Source organism: Hylobates moloch, unplaced genomic scaffold (assembly GCF_009828535.3).
Source record: "Hylobates moloch isolate HMO894 unplaced genomic scaffold, HMol_V3 SCAFFOLD_10, whole genome shotgun sequence".
NCBI lineage: Eukaryota > Metazoa > Chordata > Mammalia > Primates > Hylobatidae > Hylobates > Hylobates moloch.
The window spans coordinates 67,973,722-67,985,316 of NW_026652285.1; the positions used below are offsets into that span (position 1 = coordinate 67,973,722).

Sequence of the window (11,595 nt, forward strand, 5' to 3'; positions counted from 1 at the left end):
CTGGCGAATATCTCTATCAACCGCGAGGAGGGACCGGGCCGGGGTCGCGGGCGCCGCGGCGGGCGCTCTTACCTTCCACCCACAGCTCCTCCACGTTGGTCTCGAGGTTCGCTGCCTTTAATCCCACCGCGAAGGCCCCAAATATGAGGAGGCCCACAACCAAGAACTTGCCGCAGTTTTTTTGAATGTAACAACCCAGTTTAAATAAGAGTCTCTGAAACTTCGCTCTCAGCCACAGCGGCGCTTTCCGGCCAGTAGCCTTCCCCTGGGGACGAAGCAGAAGGGAGGAGTGAGCGCCGGGGAGTTGCGGCCCGCGCGCCCACGCCCGCTTGCGCGCACCCGCCCGGTGAGCCCCCAATAGCTGTGGGGGCGCGGGTGGCCGCGGCACACGGACTCGCCCTCGAGGCTGCAGCCCCGGCGGACCTGAGCGTCATGGGGGGGGGGCTCGGTCATAAATCAAAGCCGGGCTGCAGCGTGGGAGCTGCACCTCGGGGACATCAGGGCGCCCCCACCCGCGGGATCCCTGAGCGACTTGGGGCACTGGGGCTGCAATACAGAAGAGGAAGCCGAGGTAGACAGGAGAGAAACCACTCGACACAGGCAATATTCACCCCAGACCTGAGAAGGGAGGGGCTGCGTAATCCAGCGATGGAGCCCAAGGTTCAGGAGCCAGCAAACCAGTTCTGCTCTGTCCATCACCCTCGGGGACGGGCGCTAGGGGCGAGCGCCCTTTGGAACAACATATTGCGGGTTCCCCCAACTGGACCCCCGCCGAGAATGGTAGTAAGTGGGGATCCACGTGGTGAGCGCGGCCGCCGGAATTCACTCCCGACGCATTTCCATAGCGTTGGGAGAGGCTGTGTGAGCTGAATTAGGAAGTGGGGCAGCCATCTGCAACTTACGACAATATGTGTGATCGGAAGAGGGCAGCCACATGGATCTTTCCCTCCTCTCCCTTCCTTTCTGGTTAAACGTAAGAAACAGCCGAGTGCACAGGGAAGGGCTCAGGCCGGCGCAGGCTGCTCCCCGGCGCGGCGTTCCCCGGCGCTGGCCGCGGCCCCGGCGGGCCCCCGTCTGGGTGCTCGCCTTCCCTGGATTCCACACATTTCAGCGAGCCTCGTAAACACAATGAACCCGGCCGCTCCGCAGACTCGCACCGCGAATTTAAGGTGGCAATTTGTTTACAACTTTCCCTCCCCCGACCAGGCCCTAAGGAGAGGCGGCTCAAAACCTGGAAAACGGGGGGGATATCTTTTTCCGAGAATAATTTTTTAAGGGAGCAGAGATTTCATGCTCAACAAAAGCAAAACCGGCTGCCAAAAAAGGAAACCACCTTTATTTCGGCTCCCTCCCCCCTTCCTCTCTCCGCCTCTCTCCACTCCACCTCCCCCTCCAAGATGTTAAGAAATGTGGCAGCATTACAGGGGTTTAGGCTGCAAATAGGGGCAGGGGCGCAGGAGGAAGGAGTTCCAGGGCAGGGGGCACGGGGCAGGGCAGTGCCGCGGCCGCCCTTGAGGTGGTCCGCCGTGGACGGCTTTCCAGTGCTCCGGAAAAGGCACGCCGGGGAGGGCGTGTGTACACACACACACACACACACGCACGCACACACCTCCACCCCCTGCGGACCTCAGACAGCCCTTTCCTCCCAGGACCAGAGGGAGGGTTTGAATTTTTCAATCCCCACTTGTCTGCTGCTTTTCCTGGAAAGGTGTGAGAGTGTGTGTGTGTGTGTGTGTGAGAGAGAGGAAGAGTGAGTGTGTGTGTTTGTGTGTGGCGGGGGCGATCCCAAAGAGAGGAGGGAAGAGAAAGTGGGAGGAGAGAGTCTGAAATGCACCTTGGAAATCTGCTCCAGAGCGAAGGCGGCGTCGCAGTAGCTGGGCCGGTGCAGATAGTCCCGGTCCGGCGCGGCAGCACGGCGCAGCCCCCCCGTCCGTCTGCGCCGCCCGCCTCCAGCCGGCCGGCCCGGGGCACCGATACAGCCGCTGCCGCCGCCGCCGCGGTCCTGGGGCTCGGCGGCGTTACCAGCCGAGGCCATGTTGCCGCCGCCGCCGCCGCCGCCGCCGCGGGGACGGAAGCTTCCCGGGCGGCCCGGCGCGCTGCTGCGGCTGCTGCGGGCTCTTGGCGCGCCTGGGCGCTCGGCTCGCGAGGACGCTGCTGGCCGCAGGCTGCTCGGGCTTGGGCTCCGGTTGACAGACCAGCCGCTGCTGCTGCTCACACGGCGGGCGCTGCTGCCGCTCCGGCCGCGGCCGCTGCCGGGGAGTCAGACCTTGCGCCTTCCATTGCCACATTGCGCGGGGGTCCCGAGGTCTCTGCGGCCGCCGCTGCCCACATCCAGTTCGCGGGAGGGCGAGAGCCGGCGCGCCGAGCGAGCCTGTCCTTCGGGCGCTTCCGCGGCACTCCTTGCGGTCCCCAACTCCCCCTACCCGCCCCCCGCCCCGCGCCGCGACCCCTTCACTGCAGAAAGAGCCAGCGAATCCCTGCCGCTCCCGCCGGCCGCGCTGGCTCTCTCGGCGCCTCCCGGGTCGCCCGAGCGGCCGCGGAGGGCAAGCGCAGAGCCGCCGCCGCCGCGGGGTCCGAGGGTGCCCGGCGGGTCTCAGCGCTGCCGGGCCCGGGCAGCCGCAGCTGCCGCTGCTCCCGCGGTGGCTGCTGCTGGCGGTGGCGGCTCCAGGAGCTGCTGCTCGGGCTGCTCAGGCTCTGGCTGCTGGGTTCGCGGTGGCTGCTCGGTCCCGGACTCTGCTTTCTTGTGCTCCTCAGCAACCCGCTGGACCATTCTGTCCCCGTGCAGCGCGCCTCTCTCGCTCCCGGGACCTGGGGACTCCGCTCTGTGTGTGTGCAGCGGGCAGCGGCCGCAGCAGCTCCTTGATTCAATAGATGAGATGGAAGAAGAAAAAAAAGAACTCTCTCCATTTGGAGAAAGAAGAGGAGGAGGGGAGGGGGTGGAGGGGGAGAGAGCGAGCGAAAGAGAAAAAGGCTGGAGCTCCCGCCCCCGGGGCTGTCAGATGGCTTGGGTTTCTGCGACGCGATTGGCTCGCGGAGGGCAGAAATTACTCAGCAAACATGACTATTATTAGCTGCTTAGCAACAGCTCACCAAAGTAGAGAGACCACCCAGGTAGGCAACCCAGTGTGTGCATCCCCGGCTTTGGGGCAGCCTCTGAGAGCGCCAACCTTCTCGCATGCAATACTTCCATTAAGGAATGCTCCCCCTCCTTTCTCTCTTATTCCTTTTCTTTTCAAGTGTCTTCTTTTTGTGGGATGCCCTTTGCGCGCACACACGCGCGCGCACGCACACACACTAACATTTGCCTCGCGGTAGACACGGGGGGAAATGTAATATTTTTTTAAGCGCTTAAACAATTTCTCAAATTCCTCAAAGAAAAGCCTTTCAGAGGCACCTTGGCCTCAAGCTGCAGCAAATACTGGGAGGTCCGGCTCGCATTCCCAGGCCTGCACCAATAATGACAGCGTGCTGGATAGTGCGCCAGTGTGTGCCAGATTTTTTTTTCCTCTTCTCTTTTCTTTTATAACTAAAGGGAAGACTTAGGCTCTTGCAGGGAACAACGCCTCGCATTAAGATAAACAGAATGGAAAGTTAGAGGAAAGCAAGGACGCTGGGAAAAACCACCCTTTCTTAAAATCCGTCTGCCCCCCCGCCGCTTTCTCCCCCCAACTTAAAAAAAAAAAAAAAAAAAAACCACAGTCTTGGTTTGAAGGAGTCAGTGTTCTATAAACGTGGAATCCAGACACCGAAGCAGTCTTGTAGAGGCAGAGGCATTTTTATTTGAATCTCGAATGTGACATAAGTAAAAGAGAAACAACAATCTTTTTTTACAACTCAGAGAAACGGAATTGTTTCCTTGAGAGAGTAAAGTTTTCCTGATTATTTTGGGTTCATTTGTACCCCCCCTTTTTATTAACCAGATGTTTATATAGTTTTTTTTTTTTACAAAACTCGGTATGCATGTTATATTTAATAATAGTATGACGTAAGAGATTATAAATGCCCCGATGCTGGATTCATTCAAAGTAAACTGTGCGCGGATCGCGAGGATTCGTCCCGACACCGCGTCCAGTGTCACCAAGACATCCCGGGGATTCGCTTCCCGCGGAGCAAAACACGCGACCCTTTGAGGTGGATCCTGGAGCCAGACACGTCTACACAACTAGGCTTTTTATTTTAAAAAATTTTTGTTTTCGGAAAGTGGAATGTGTTTTTCTTACGTTTCCAAGTTACTACGTTCGTCCCTGCGGTAGGAGCCCGACCCGCAAACCCTTGATTTGCTTCACTTTCTTTTTTTAAACGGGGTTGAACTGCGGAGGGACTCGCAGTAGCGAGAAGCCTAGTGAAGTCGTGAAATGGGGCGGTGTGGCTTTAAGATGCACACGGTGTATGTTCATTGAAAAAAAAAGAAGAAAGAAAGGAAAGGAAAGGAAAGAAAGAAACCCAGATGGAGGGAAAGGGGGAGGAGCAGGGAGAAGGCGGAGCTCCGGTGGCCACGTGACCCCGCGCCAGGAGGCCTTGTGCGCGCGCGCACGTGTGCCCGGGTGCGCGCGCGCGTGCCCGGCTCCGGGACTCCCCGCGCCCGCGCGGCCGAGGCAGAGCAGGTAGGGAGGCGGGTGCGCTGGGCGGGCGCCGGGCGGGCTCCGGGCCTCCAGCGCGGCCTTCCGGGAGCCCAGGCGAGGCGTGCGCCCAGCCGGCGCGGACGGACGTGCCGGACGCGCCGTAGTACATTCCTGAAGGCGGACCGGCCCCCTTACGCTGCCCAATGCCCGCGCCGCCTCCCCGCGACCGGCCAATGGTCGCGCTCACGAGTCCCTGCCCATTCAGCGGCCCCGCGCTGGCTGCCCGGGCGCGGTAGGGGCTGCGGCGAGGCGCGCCGGCCACCGGGGCGGTCCACGCGGCTCCCGCAGGGGGCCAGTCCGCCGGCTCTCCCCGCCCCCTTCCTTCCTCCCCGGCGGTTTCCCCTCCCCGCTTCCTTCCCTCGGCCTGCGCCTTCTCCTTCCTCCCTTGCCCCGCTCCCTCCCTCAACCCCCCTTCCGCCACCAGCCTGGCCACCTTCCCTCCAGCCTCTCCTCCTCCCCGGCTTCAGGGGGAGGCCCTTCTCCCGACCCCCTAACCCGCAAACCGTATGCGGTGCCGGGGTCAGGGCGGGATGCCCCGAGGAAGAGAGGGAGACAGGGTGGAGGTGTTTGGGGGCGTTCGCGGGATCCGGAGGGGGACCTGAGCACCGGGCCAGCGCGGAAATTCAAAACTCAGACCGCTAAGGAGCACGTGATTTTGTGAGTGGCTCAGGGAAGGGCTGCGGAAACTCGGAAGGCAGGCGGGCAGCGTGCGAGGAAAATGACACTGAGTTGATAAAGAGCGCAGACGGTTCTACACATTGCCAGTTTCATCTTTGAGTATGATCCTGATGTTTATTAGGTTTGATAAATAGCACAAAACAGGAAAAGAAGTTTACTATTCTAGCTTTTCTTACTGAATGGTTATGCAGACACTTCAAGTGGAACCATTGTGTGTTTGCTTCTGGAAATTGCTTTTTAAAAACTGGGGGAGGGGGGTAGTACCCCTAGTTTTGCATGTCAGCCTTTTTATCTTTCAAGCTTGCTGGAGGGCAAGGAACCATGTAGCCAAAGACACGTTGCTATGTTTGTCTTTTCAAACTTCTCCACCACGTTTTGGCCCAAAACTATTAGTGTTTCGTCTCAATCTTTACTAGAGGGATTTCAGTATAGCTGCTTGGATGAAGGAATTCTGGAAGGAAATGGTAAGCTGTGTGCCCGTAATGGATCCGCTTCACTCTCCGCACGCGGCTGCATGTCCTCTGGTTCCGGCGGCTGCCACATGCACGTCATTTCAGTGGCAAAGCCTCTTCCACTCAGGCCCATATGCCTTAGTTTGACTTAATTCCTAAACGTTTTGAACATTGATCCCCGGGGCTTTCAGTGCCCTGAACCCCCTAGCCCGCTGTTTGATGGGTTAACTTTTCAGCATCTCAGACAATGGTCCCGGCCTGTAAATTCTACCCGTGGGTTCCAGGACGCACTCCGGAGCCTCGGCTCTAACGAGCGCTATCTTAATCTCCCCACCCCCCACCCGCCGCTTCCCCTGTGGTCTGCTTTTTTCATACTCAGAGATGAATTACTTTGAGGATCTAATTGGCCTTGTTTCTGTAACGTTTTAAGAAAGGGAAGAGGAGCCAGTGTAAAAGCCTCCTCGACTTGGGTGGTCAGGGCTGAGGCTGCCCCCAATTTGCCTCATTGCTGATGCATGCGAGTGCGACATTCCCAGCGATAATGTTGTTCCTAATCAATCTGCCCTTATTTACATTTGTAAGCATTGTCGGCTTTAATATGCATGCCCTGTGCAGGGGACTGCTGTGCCACACCGGGTCTGTTAACTTCAACTAACCACAGGGATTCCACAGACCTGAGATGAGGCTGACTGGGGCAGCCAGACCTGCTAAGGTGTCCTCCGGGAAGACAGTCTCTTTAAATAGCCCTTCTGCCTCTGGCACCCTTGTGACAGTTACCAAATAAAAATAAGTGAGAACTTGGGGCCTTATCAGCCAGCAGGAGTTGCCAGCCTCTATGAAGCAAGAGCTGAGTGTTCCATTTCCCCTTTCCAAGTAAAGTTCATCTCAATGCATAAATTGTCATTTTGGTCTCCCAGTCATGATCCAAGACTTCTCATTGGAGTGTGTAGTTTTCAAAGCAGATGCCTTAAGCTCTCCGGATTCCCTCACATCTCCTCCCTTCTCTGTTCCAATACTACAAATATCCATGGCCACGCCACACACATTTCAAAAATGACATCAGATTATCCAAATGATGACAATGAAATAAAACATCTGCCCTTTGTGTTGGGATGTTCCAATGGTAAGCAATTGTGGAAGCCAGACTTGGTGGAGTTATGAAAACCACAGTGAGATTTAACTTTTCACTGATTTCTCAGATCGAACCAAATGAGTCTTTAAAATCCAGTGTAATTTGGCTAAATTTTGCAGAGTATAAATGAATAAAGGGGTTAATGTATTCCAGTAATTTGACCCTGGGGCCATTTATAATTTTGTCTACTGAGTTTAATACTCTCTTCCAGAAATACAAGGAATTGCAAACATGATTTTAAGTCCTACAGTATTTTTGTTGAGAGGGTCGGATGGAGAGAGGAATTGGGGATTTGATGCAATATTGTTTTACTGCATGGGGAGCCCAGGATACAGGATGTGAGTGATGGTCAAGGCAGGGCTTCAGCAGTTCCAAGCAGGTACTTTGAATATGAGTTGAGTCGACTCAACTCAAGCCAATGTGCCACCATCCACCACATTTTCTTGGCTCCCTAAGAATACCTATTTTCTCTTTGGCAGCTTTTGTATATTCTTAAAAGGTGATGGTAGAAAATGAGTCTAAAAGGTTTCAGGGAAGTCAGGGGCGGGGTGGGGGGGAGATTCAGCAGCTATAAAATGTAAAACTACTGGGCTTGACTCCCCTCCCCTACTCCCTTCCACCTTCTGTTTCCTCCCCTTATTTACCCCCTCCCCAGGCTGAAGGAAAGGGAACAGCTCTAGCCAACTTGTCAAAATAATGCTGCTAATTACCCCTGATCTCCTTTAATGGGAAGCTGCTCCTAACTCCACAAAGGAGTAAATGAGGGGTCTACAGCACAAACCCGGGAGCACAGGCATTTTTTGAGCTTACAGTGAGCTGGGGGTGGGGAAAGCGGCAGAGGGGAGTGTCCTGAGAAGGTCCCAGAAATCTCCACATTGATTACTCCAGGTTTAAATACTAGCTTGAATGGGGAATTAGACTTTATGTATTGCCAAAAGCTATTGGTATTCTCTTGCTAAGCATGTCACCAACTGCTGAACGTTCAGAGCCTACTATGAACTTGAAAGAAAACAGAGCATTGACCCCTGCATTGATCCCCCTCTCTCCAAATATATTCTTACCCACATTGCTTTCCTCTCATGGATAGAGATGTATTCCTGAAACACCCAGACTTTGAACATGTTTTGCATCCTTCCCTCTCCTCGCCTCTATCTCCCTGTCTAATATATCTCTATCAAGCTTTGCGTTTGCTAGGAGGCACACCATTCATTTCAGTCATCTCTGCTATTGGGTCCTGCATGAAGCTGAGCAACACGATCCCTTTGACCCACTGCTGGAGCAACAAATTTATTAGAAATATAGGCATGAGAAATGAAAGGGAAGTAAAACAATTCCAGCTTATTGTGTGTCTTTCATACTGCTAATCCGGTTTACACATCACGCCTACACGTCTCAATAGGGCATTATACACTGTGGCAGAGGCTGGAGAAAATAAAAGGTGTGTGTGTGTGTGTGTGTGTGTGTGTGTGTGAGAGAGAGAGAGAGAGGAATGAGGATAAAAACAGGGGAGACATATTTTAATCCACATTAACCTCATCAGTTTATCTATAGAAAGTTGAAGATAATTTGTAAAACAGCCTTTTTCTTTTTAGAAAATAATTCCAAATGGTTCTAAATTTTGTTCAAATAGCTTGTCAGATTATGACTACTTTATAACCAGAAATTAGATACACCACTCACAGTGAGCTTGAAATGAAGCTAATACCCCAAATTGAGAATGGTGGGGCCTATTGATGTCTACCTTGATTCAATATTTTAATTGAAACAGATCATGGACTCAAAGGCATTTTATAGCCTTGTGGAAGGAAGCTGGGTGACAACTGGAACACACACAAACTCACAATTGAAAGCCCCTTGTTTTACAACTTGGGCACTCCATGCACCTGAGGCAACAATTTATCCGGAGTACCACCCAGAAATTTTAAGTTGCAATAACAAAGGATGACACCATAAAGCATTGTCTTTCTTTGTGGAGGCGATTAATTGCATGCTGAACTACTGTCGCCAATAAACACAGAAATAAATAAAAACCTAAAAGAAATGAACACACAGAATGCTGAAAAAGGGCTATTGTGGTAGTTCAAGACCTCAGTGATCCAATTATTAAATATTTAGAGCCACCCATTGTGGCTCTTTATTATTTATGTCTAGTTCTTTTGTATTTCTCCTCCCCAGGGAGGAAGAAAGGATAAAAAGTGAGGAAGACGGTCTTCCCTCCCAGGTGCAGGAAAACAGGTCTGTGGGTGTCTTCCACAGCCACCCACCCATATGGTGATGGAAACAGATCAGTTTCCATGAGAGTGTGCTCATCCACACGCTAGCATCATTTTAAACATGAACGTACTAAATACGTGGAAACACAGCGCATGTCACCCAGAGGCACAGTTTCTGGGGGTCTTGGGGTTCAGTGCTGGGCCCTGGCCTGTAAGGTGCGAATCGGTCCGGCCCTGCCCCGGGCTCCCCTGAGGCCGCACTCTGCACTCTCAGCACTGGGCTGGTCGCCCATCTCTGTAAGGGTGGCAGGCACCCGAACGCCTGAATCGGTGGGCACAAGAGTCACGCATACCACCTCTCTTACCCATCGCCCCTTCCTGAACTCCAAAAGCCCCTCTGGCCCTTTTCCCGCAGCATGGGAGGGGAGATGGGTAAGGTGCGTCTCTTCTAGCCTGGGTGTCCCGCTCCCCTAGGCGTGCGTGCGGGCTCAAGAGCGAGTCTGCGGGGCGCGAGCGTGCCCTTCCCTGCGGCTGCGGCTGCTCTCGCGAGCGGGCGGCAGCGGCTTCCGCGCGCGCGCTCGGAGCCCCCTCCCCTCGGCGCTGTCACTCTCAGCACCAGCCCTCCATCACCAGCTCTGCCTCCGCTGGCGAGTCAGTAGCCACCACCAGGCTGATGAGCGGAAACCAAGGTGGCGACCCTTTCAGGCGTGAAAATGGGAGCCCCGGCGACCCCCTCCGTGAGAATTCCCCCCGGAGCCGTTCTTCGGCCGGGGTCCGCCGCGGCCAGCCCCCCTCCCCGCCCAGCAGGGCTGGCCTCGGGGGCGGGGGCCCGGGCGTGCGAGCGAGCGTGGAGGCGCGGGACCCGCGCTCCCGCGCCCAGGCGGCGCAGCCCACCCGGCCCCACGGCCCGGCGCGCGGCCCGCCCCTCCCGCCTGGCGCTCGGGGCTCGCTCCTCCGTCCGCCGCGCGGGGCGTCCCGCGTCCCCGTGTGCCCGCGCCGCCCGAGGCGCACGGCGCGCGAGGGCGAGGGCGAGGTGGCGTCGGCGGCCGCCGCGCTGGCTGCACTCACCATAGCCGGCCGTCAACCCCTGCTCGGAGCGCGGGTGCCGATGGCGCGGACGCTGGGCTTGGATTTCACATCAATTCCTTTTTTTTCCCTGGCCCCCCTTTCCTCGTCCTCCGCTCCTCCGTCTTCTCCCAGTCTTCCCTCGTCTCCCCCTTGCCTTGTCGCTGCGGGTCTCTTTGTCTCCCCTGTCGTCGTCTTTTTCTTCTCCTCCGTTTTCTTCTTCTCCTCCTCCTCCTCCGTCTTTACAAAAGGAACGGAAAGTGTAAAAACCCCGGCGCGCTGGGCCGCCGGAGGCTTTCGGCGGAGTGCAGCGCGGACTCACAATTACAAGCCTGTTTCTATTAAGCAGTTCCATGGCCCTCGGCGTGGGTGGTCTGCCGCGCCATAGGCAGGACCTGTCAGGGTCACGTGACGGATCCGAAAACTTTACCCCTTTACAATAAACTCAAGGAAAGCAAAGTAAACTCCAGGAACGTGCTATCAGCACAGCCCTCCTGGGTAAACAGGCGCTCCCCTCCCCGCCTTCCTGGGAGGCGCCCTGCCCGGCGAGCTCCCGCGAGCCTAGCCGCCCCCCTCCCCGCCCCCCGCGGCCCTGTCTGCTGGGGGCCGCCAGGCGGGGGGTCTCCGCGCGCTCCCGCGGCTTCTCCACCTTGTGCTCGGCGCCCCCGCCCCCGCACACATTATTTGCTAACATTTGGCCATTTTGTCCCAACGCCGGTGGGGGGAGGTGTGGGGAAGCAAGGAAGATCCTTTTAGCATCCCCAGCGCTCCGGGAAGTGGGGGGGTTCCCAGAGGACTGCAGAAGAACACCACCTTTCATGCTTGCATTCTCAAAGCCTTTCCTGCTCGCATTCCCACGGAAGCGCGGAAAAGCTGGGAGCTTTCTAGATGACAGGCCTACGGGCCGCCAGGGAGGCGGAGAGCAGGAGAACCGGGCAGATCACAGCGCCTTCCCGGGGAGATTTCAGCACGAGATGTGTGCGGATTCGTGTCGGTCCCTGGGAAGCCGTTTCTTCTGAAAGAGACCAAGGTGGCGTCCCTTGGAAACCAAGATTGGTAGCTGGTCCAAAGAATCACGGATTGGCATTTGCTCCCTTTCTCTTCCGATTCCTGTGGTTTCTGGGGTATGCCACCCAAATGCTCCCACCCACTATGCCGTCCTGTGCCAGGCGGCCTTAGGTGACTGGCCTAAACCTAGGAGCTGGTGGATCGCGCGGATAACCCTGCTGTCGCCCAAGACTGAAGCGTCCTATTCGGGAGCGCCCCCGCTACAATGTCACATTTTATCTGCTCAACCCCGCCGCTGGTAGACGGTGTTTCACACGCTGCCTCTTTAAATGGGCCACATTATGAATAAAGATGAATTACAGATACAAGGGCAGGGTAGAGGGAGTGAGAACATTTACTGCAGCTCTGAAGAGCTAACTAGCTGG

At 56.0% G+C, this 11,595-nt stretch overlaps 1 protein-coding gene across 4 annotated transcripts in view; it reads right to left on the reverse strand.

The window, feature by feature from the left end:
* The window catches only part of PTCH1 (patched 1), a 74,261-nt gene extending 62,939 nt beyond the window's left edge, over positions 1-11,322 (reverse strand). For 2 of the 4 annotated variants that reach the window (XM_058444837.1, XM_032164591.2), the window contains exons 1-2: positions 1,835-2,946; positions 73-265 (exon numbers count right to left, since the gene is read on the reverse strand). In XM_058444837.1, coding sequence (XP_058300820.1) covers positions 73-265; positions 1,835-2,035 — 394 coding nt within the window. In that variant the 5' untranslated portion in view covers positions 2,036-2,946. Of the gene's footprint in view, positions 1-72; positions 266-1,834; positions 2,947-10,165 lie in introns of those variants that run through there. The other 2 variants (XM_032164593.2, XM_058444841.1) reach the window with 2 other exon arrangements.
* Between the last annotated feature and the right edge of the window lie 273 nt (positions 11,323-11,595).